Source organism: Orcinus orca, chromosome 11, assembly GCF_937001465.1.
Source record: "Orcinus orca chromosome 11, mOrcOrc1.1, whole genome shotgun sequence".
Lineage (NCBI taxonomy): Eukaryota > Metazoa > Chordata > Mammalia > Artiodactyla > Delphinidae > Orcinus > Orcinus orca.
Window position 1 is genome coordinate 84,222,881 of NC_064569.1, and position 8,635 is coordinate 84,231,515.

General features: G+C 43.6%; 1 protein-coding gene across 1 annotated transcript in view; it reads right to left on the minus strand.

Moving 5' to 3' along the window:
- Positions 1 to 7,659, minus strand: part of PAH (phenylalanine hydroxylase) — a 71,274-nt gene extending 63,615 nt beyond the window's left edge. Inside the window, exons 1-2 of the mRNA XM_004269452.3 lie at positions 7,521 to 7,659; positions 41 to 148 (exon numbers count right to left, since the gene is read on the minus strand). Coding sequence (XP_004269500.1) covers positions 41 to 148; positions 7,521 to 7,580 — 168 coding nt within the window. The 5' untranslated portion in view covers positions 7,581 to 7,659. The remainder of the gene's footprint in view (positions 1 to 40; positions 149 to 7,520) is intronic.
- Between the last annotated feature and the right edge of the window lie 976 nt (positions 7,660 to 8,635).

The window sequence follows — 8,635 nt, forward strand, 5'->3', positions numbered from 1 at the left end:
CTATGCCATTATTCAAGGTGGAAATGAATAAAGCACTTACCTCAAATAAACGTAAGACTTTGGCCAGCGCACCAACTTCTTCTTTGAGTGAGAAGATCAGTGATATGGCACTGTTTTGATTGGAGTTGTCTTCAATGTAGCTTGTTTCCTACAGGATTAAATGCATTTGGGTAAAATGTTTTTCACAGCTCAGCAATTCATTCCTGTGAAGCCTCCAAGGGAGAGGCGAACATGAACTTCCTCTTCTGGTTAAGTCTTGGAATGCAATGGGCTACATATATTCTCTACAGAAGTATATGTGTGGCGGAAAAGAAGTAAATCAAGGGAAGTAAAATGTTCAGTGGTGCTCTTAGATCAGACTTCAACTTTAGAAAGCTCTAATTATTCACAAATGTCACCAGTTACACTATAGATTCACTGCCTTTTTAATGAGCACCTACCAAGTGCTAGGTACAATTAGGGCTCTGAGAGAAACAAAGATGAATGAGAGGATGCCCCATTCATCAGAAGTTCAAATATACATACACATACGAGATAAATTAAAAAAGATCTTAGAGGTGGTATAATATGGTACAATAATTGTCCCAGGAAAACATTGAGAAATACAGGGTGGAAAATACTAAAAATAGAACACACACAGGCTTTTGAGTCCAAAGACATGGGTTGGAATCCTCTCTCTTCCATTTACCAACCAGAACACTTTGGGATAGCTTAGGCTTCTTAACTTCCTCACGTGTGAAAGCAGGCTAATCTGTAGTCATGACAAGCCCTGTCAAAACAGTATTCAGATGATGAAAAAGATAAAATAGTTTAAATATAATATTAAGAGAAATATGTAAAAATGATGGAAATATTAAGAATACCCACGAATGATTTCTTGGCCTTTGGCAAAGATGTCATGGGAACATTAAACTTGTTCCCAGATGCTGGGGTCTGAGACACCAATTGTTGAAAAAGAGTCACTAAGTACATAAGAGCACATATATAACTTATTGGAAGATGGATGCCTTAAAACGGCAAAGAATGTCAAGGATCTAGCAACTTTCTACATGCATGTGACAGCAAATTAAGGTGGGACTAGGGTTGCCATTCCAGAAAGGGTTTGCCAAAATCTTTTAAAATTTTAAAGTTAAGTGTTAAATTAAGTTTTACAATAATACATAGAGTTCCATGTGTGCTTTCAAATAAACAGCATATACCTAAAACTGGGGGAAAGAAAAACAACCCATGCAGAACAGTTACTCTCTTGTAAGCAAGTTAATGAAATTAGTGGAATGGCTGTTACATCATCTCCATGAGAAGGTTGTGCTGGGCAGGGTCTCAGTAACTTGGCATCATAAGCCCTGTATGAACACGGATGACCCTCAGGCTGAAATTCTTTTAATTCAGATTTTCCCAGAACCTTACCTGAAACAGAGGTGCAGGGGAAGAACCAGAATTATCAGCAAGTGTGATTAGAGGAAGCCTTAAATGAATTGCAAAACTGAACTGCTATATATCCTTATATGGACCATGATATTATCTTTCTAAAAATTATTTTAATCTACCGTACATTAAAAGCCCCTATAATGTCCCAGATATTATAAAAAGCATTTGATTTGGATTATCTCATTTAATTTTTTTTTTTTGCGGTACGCGGGCCTCTCACTGTTGTGGCCTCTCCCATTGCGGAGCACAGGCTCCGGACGTGCAGGCTCAGCGGCCATGGCTCACGGGCCCAGCCACTCCGCGGCACGTGGGATCTTCCAGGACCGGGGCACGAACCCGCGTCCCCTGCATCGGCAGGCGGACTCTCAACCACTGCGCCACCAGGGAAGCCCTATCTCATTTAATTTTGATAGCAATCTAGAAAGTAGGTTTTATTATTTTCCAAGTGCCCCTTTTACTGATGACAAAATGAAGGTTTAGAGAAGTTAAGTAACTTGTCCAGAGTTGCACGGTTAGCAGTGGAACCCATGCCACTGGATCCCAGCATGCTGTCCATGAATCACAGCTTCCTGCAGGCTCTGCTCTACCTTCCGTCTCTAGTAAACCCTGCCAGAGACACGCAGAGCAGTCTCTGATGTCAGTCTTCTTCCTAGGAGAGGACACTGAGCCCTCAGTTCTTTCCAGTTTCCTTGAAATGACAAAAGATTTCCATTTCTAATTCACTTGGCAACATTCTCCTCTCCTGTTGGCCTCCAAGAAAGGGAGCCTATTTCTGACGCACCTCAATGGTGTCACCTATGACTGGGGCCATTCAGACGTGAACGCACCATGCTTGAAACTCTGTCATCCACCACTTTCCCACTCCTGTGTGTGTCCAGCCAATCACCAAGTCCAGTCTGACCTTCTCCAGAAATAATTCTCGGGGTCAGGTCCTTCTTTGGTTCCCACTGCCACCACAATAACCCAGCTCTTAGTGATCTGCAGTGATTGAGCCCTGCTAGCAGAATTTGGCTCGCGTCCTTATTCCACTCAGTATTCTTTAGGGTCTCCCCGTGGCCAACAGGATACAAGACCTCTTTGTGATATTCAAAAGTCCCCTTAGTACCCCACCTCCTGAGCTTCACCCACAGGACCCTCCCCTCCAGAAAACTGGTTCCTCCTTGCCCTTTCAACTCCTCATTAGAGTAAATGCACTGCATTCCTCCCTCTCCCCCATCCTCAAAAGCCCTCTTGGGTCTCACTTCTCTCAGAAAACCTATGTACTCCTTAGCCAAAGTGAACAATCCCTCCTTGATCTGTTTGTTCCATTTGGCCTCTGGTACCCACATGGGACTTGATAATTGACTCAAAGAAGTGGACTTGTCTTAAGAGTTCGTCTAGTTCCACACTCTCATTTTTCAGATGGGGAGACTATGGGCCACCTGAGATCATCACACAGGCAGTGGGTGGCAGATTAAGAACTCAGGCTCCTGCTATGGAAAACAGTATGGAGTTTCCTCGAAGAACTAAAAATAGAATTGCCATATGATCCAGCAGTCTCACTCCTGGGCATGTATCCAGACAAAACTCTAATTCGAAAAGATACATGCACGCCAATGTTCACAGCAGCACTATTCACAATAGCCAAGACATGGAAGCAACCTAAATGTGCATCAACAGATGAATGGATAAAGAAGATGTGGTACATATACACAATGGAATATTACTCAGCCATAAAAAAGAATGAAATAATGCCATTTGCAGCAACATGGATGGGAGCTAGAGAGTGTCATATTAAGTGAAGAAATTCAGACAGAGAAAGAGAGATATCGTATGATACCGCTTATATGTGGAGTCTAAAAAAAAAATGAACTTATTTCAGACTCACAGACTTAGAGAATGAACTTATGGTTGCCAGTGGGGGAAGGGTGAGGGGAAGGGATAGCTAGGGAGTTTGGGATTGACGTGTACACACTGCTGTATTTAAAATGGATAACCAGCGAGGACCTACAGTATAGCACAGGGAACTCTGCTCAATACTCTGTAACAGTCTAATTAGGAAAAGAATTTGAAAAAGAATAGATACTTGTATATGTATAACTGAATCACTTTGTTGTACACTTGAAACTAACACAACATTGTTAATCAACTATACTCCCATGTAAAATAAAAAGTGAAATAAAAAAGAAGTGTTATGAAGGAGAAAACACAAAGATGTGATATATATATATACAATGGAATACTACTCAGCCATGAAAAGAATGAAATAATGCCATTTGCAGCAACATGGATGGATCTAGAGATTATCATACTAAGTGAAGTAAGTCAGACAGAAAAAGACAAATACCATACGATATCACTTATATGTGGAATCTAAAATATGACATAAATGAACTTCCAAGAAATAGAAATAGACTCACAGACATAGAGAAGAGACTTGTGGTTGCCAAGGGGGAGAGGGGGGTGGGGGAGGGATGGATTGAGAGTTTGGGATTGGAAGATGCAAACTATTCTATATGGAATGAATAAACAATGTCTTACTGTGTAGCACAGGGAACTATATTCAGTATCCTGCAATAAACCATAATGGAAAAGAATATATATGTATATGTATGGCTGAATCACTTTGCTGTGCAGCAGGAACTAGCACAGCATTGTGAATCAACTATACTTCAATAGAATTAATTAATTAACAAAAAAAGAACTCAGGCTCCTAAATGTCATTCATTCTATAGAATTCCCTCTGCTATAGACACAATGTCCACATTAAAGGCTCTGTTTCTTGCATAGTAAGGGCTGTACTCTGGTCCAATCACCAGAAGGTTACTCAATACCACTCCTAACAGCCTATACCTTACCCACGTCTGTCCCCTTTCACTTTCGTCATTCTCCCCATATACTTTCTAGATCAGGGTTTCTAAGTGGGTGTTCCTTGGGTCTCTACTTCAAAATTACCTCGTGATTCCTTGTTTGAATGCAGATTCCTGGGCCCCACCCAAACCTACCAAATCAGAATATTTGGCGTAGGATCTTAGAATCTGCATTTTCGAAAGCATCACAGAGGACTCTTAACCATGCAAGATTTTGAAACCACTGATAAATATATAGCCTATTTTTTTTAATTATGACTTTTCTCATCTGTGTCTGCAAATTCACATTTACCATAAGGCTCTACTCTTTATTGTTATTAATATTGAAAGTAGAGCCGGCCATGACTGAGTACCCACCATGTGCCCAGAGCCATATCTGGTACTTTTTACAGTTAATAAACATCACCATTGGTAGAAACTAGCACTGGCAGAAAAAAACAGTTTACATATAATAGCTTATTCAGTCCTCACAATCGCCCCATGAGATGGGTGCTGTTATTTTGAAAATGAAGGAATACACTCAGCGAGATTAAGTGGCTTGTCCAAGGACACTCAGCTAACGAGTGGCAGAGTCTGCATGTGAACCCAGGTCGAACAACTCCAAAATCTTTAATCCACCCCCCAGTGACCCAACTGGGACAATAGCTCCCCTTTTCAAAGCTTGAGGGACTTGAAACGAAAGGAAGCCCGTGGAATTTTGTGAAATGGTGTGGCCTTGAGTGGATTCTGATTCCAGCATTGTTATGCGGATCAGCGTGAGATCTTGGACAAACCTCTTCCAGAACGTGTTTATAATGGCTCATAATCTATACTTTATTTGTTTCCAATAGACATATGAGTTGACTTAGAAAGACATGTACACTCAGGACGCATAAAGGTAGAGAAAAGTAGCTCGGAAAGTAGAAAAGAAGGGAGAGCAGGGAGAAAAATCTTTACTAGCAACCAAGAAGGAAAGGATTTTGATCACCGAGCAATACCCTTAACAATAGAAATACATTCTCTTTGGTTGTGTCTAATAAATACATTCTGTTATCTTTGGAGAAGAGCAGTTTTCACGATTACCAGCAATTAATCTGCAGCAAGGATATTCCAGCGGCACTGACTTTCAATTGTAGTGCTTTTTGGGGTCATGGGAGGAGGTGTGTATTCACATGTGTGATTATACATACACACATCTACAGTGTAAGACACCCAAAAACAAGATGCAGACATCCTGCCTTGGACATACTCTGCCTCTGTATTCCAGAATTTATCTACAGGAGGAAGCAGTGTGGTGGAGGAGTACACAGGGTGTTGGAGTCACATCTGGTTTTGAACCCTGGCTTTGTGCCACTCAGAGCTGTGATTTCTAAGTTCCCTTAATCTTTTAATCCATCACCCTGTTCTATGTTCTTTACAGCACTTATCTCTACATGAAAGTATATGTTCATTTGGTGAATTTTTTTTTACTGTCTGTCTCCTCCACAAGAATGTAATTTTCATCAGGGCAGAGGTTCTACTGTGCCTGGCTCAGAGTAGGTGCTCAGTAAGTCTTTGTTGAGTGGATGAATGAGCTGAACATCTTTCGCAGGATTGTTGTGCTCGCAGGTGGAGACCAGCCTTATGTCAGGATTACATCTAGTGTGTTCTGTTCATAAATGTGTCTTTTTTGCAGATTGTCCGAGCTGGAAGGAGTCCTGAAGACTATTCTAGTTCAAAATCCGCACCCCCCCCCCAATTTTACAGATACCAGACTGAGCCTCTCCAGCCCGATTAGGTGACTTCCCAGTACATAGCTTCAGTAAACCGAACATGAGAGCCCACAACTCCTAACTCCAGGTCTGGCATCTTACCACTGCAAAGCTCCACCAGCCACTGTGCTTGACTCAGTGTGTGTTCCTCCTGCCAACGTTCTGATGCATTTTGTTGAACAAACAAATCATTTCTGGCTAGACACCCCTGGCATTTTCCTATGCTCCAGGAAGTGTGCTAAGACCTTTATAGACATTATTTCACTTGATTCTCATACTAACTCTATAATGTGCATATTTTTATTCCAATGTTTCATATGAATAGATCTGAGGATCTGCAAAGTTAAATCCCTTGCTTTCAACACACGGGTGTTACAGAGCACTCTCTAAACCCTCCTCTTTACCCCCAGTCATCGACAGTGACAATTTGTGGTTCTCCATCTTCTAAGTGCTCTACAAATAAAACTTTAGTCCCCAGAGCTCCCTAACCAGATCGCTGCCCCTAACCTCCCGCCATAGTCACGGGGGCCCCACGGCCAGCAGCACAGAAGCTAAACGATGGCAAAGCTGGCATCTGTTCTGGGATCTGACGCCCATGCCATCCCTCTTCAACACGAAGTTCTGTCTCCCAAGCCCTACGTACCATTTTCAAAGGAAGTCTTTCTTTCAGGACTCAAAAAAAGTTAGTCCAAAGTTCTGCAGTCTCTAGTTATACTAAAACATCAATCATCCTCTGCTGTCCAGGCTCCCTGTTCTCTAGATTGTTCTCACTAATCCTACAGTTGACAGATGCCTTAGACCCACGTTATCTCCCAGTGCTGGGCTTTAAGTCTGAACCCCAGAATCTGGGAGTGTGATCAGTCGATTAAAGAGTGTATTCTGCAGTTGTTCACCTCAAGGGAAAGGCAAAAGTTCTAGCGAACGGAATACACCCTGGACATTATCCCTGCCACATTTAGGGCTCTCTTACATTCCAAGTCCAAGGCTAACTCTTGTGCATTTTCCCCTCTTTTTAATTTTCTTCTTCCTCAGGTCTGAGTAAGTGTGAGACGTCTTCATACCCCATTTTCTCCCAAAGGTGAAGAAAAGCTACAATTTCTCATAATTTTGCCATTTTGATACCTGGCTGAGAACAGTTATAAACATCAAAGAAGAGCAGATCTGCATGGACCCCAACTGCCACTCCAGATCGTCAAGGACCAGTTTACAGAAGATACAGGCAGTGATTTGTCCAAAGACAGGCGACTAGTTGGTGGCAGCTCTGGAAGCCAGCTCCCTGACTCCTCAAGCCGTGCTCTTTCCCTGAAAGCCACACAGGACAGATGTCCTCTCACTGGGAAACATTTGTTGAGCACGTGTTATCTGTCAACTTCCTAGACATTTTCATCATCTTCAAATGAATTCAGCCTTCCTGGTGAGCTCATGGGAGTAGGAAAACCCAACACTCCTCAGACCTCTTTCCACCGGGGGCCAAACTCCCCTCCCTGCGCAGCTAAGGCCCGCCCTGGCTCACCTGTCCAAAGTCGCTGAGTTTCCTGACCGAGCCTCCGTTCTGCAGGACCACGGCTGACATGCTAGCTCCCAGCGCGTGCGGTCTCCGGAGCTCTGGAGCGTCAGTCGCAGGCGGGTTTGCAAACAGTGCAAACAGCACGTGGTGCTGAGGTTTTTAACCTGGCGTTAGGGAGGAGAGATTCCAAGGCGTCTCCTGCCGCGCTTACCCGCCACAGTCACGCCCCCGGTGGGCGTTGTCCTGACGCGGCGAGCTCCGGGTCACCCCCGCCTGGACCGCTCGGAGGGGAGGGACAGGGGGAGCGGGCCGGGGAGGGTGTGGCTGGTGACGGGAGTACGGACTTGGTTTGCTCGCCTTGGATGGAGGAAGGCCAACAAGAGAACGCAGGGCCAAATGTGCCCTGGCGATTAGACAGGTTTGGCACTTTTGGGGCTCTCAGAAGCCTGGGCACGGGTTCTCTGAGATTGGTGTAAACCTGTGACAGCCGGATGATAACCTTTATAAGAAACAGAGCCAAGATCTTAACTGAGATGGGGGAGGGGGGATTCCTTTCTATGTTACCACTAAGGAAACAGCCTTTTTTGTGCTCTGACTTCAGAACATCACATATAGGTGATGTTGTGAACGCTGGGCACAGTGGCTAAGGAGCAAAGAGAATAATAAGATAAACGACCTGGGTTGAAATGCAGCCATGTGTCCCGGAGCTGTTTACATCACTGCTGGGAGCACCCAGAAGAGGACGCAAGCTCAGTCTTGCCAGGATGTTTTAAGAATGTGGATAAGAGAAAGAATGAGGTGATGCATTTAACACTTAGTACAGTTCATGCCATATAGTTAAACACTCCATAACCAGAAGTTATTGCTTAAAAGTATGCAACAACAAATGCTTACTGCGGACCCCTCTGTTGCATGCCAGGTGGTACTGGGGATACAGCAGTGAATTAAGTGGAGGACCCTGCCTCCTGCCCACACCCGTGCTGCCATTCTGGGAGGGAGACAGAAAACAAACAAATAAATAAGTTTAGGCAGAGCTAAGCCTTCTGAAGAAAATAAAATAGGGAGATGGGCTAGTAGGCGGGAAAATGTCATTCACCTCCGTTTTTTCAGACCCAGGAACT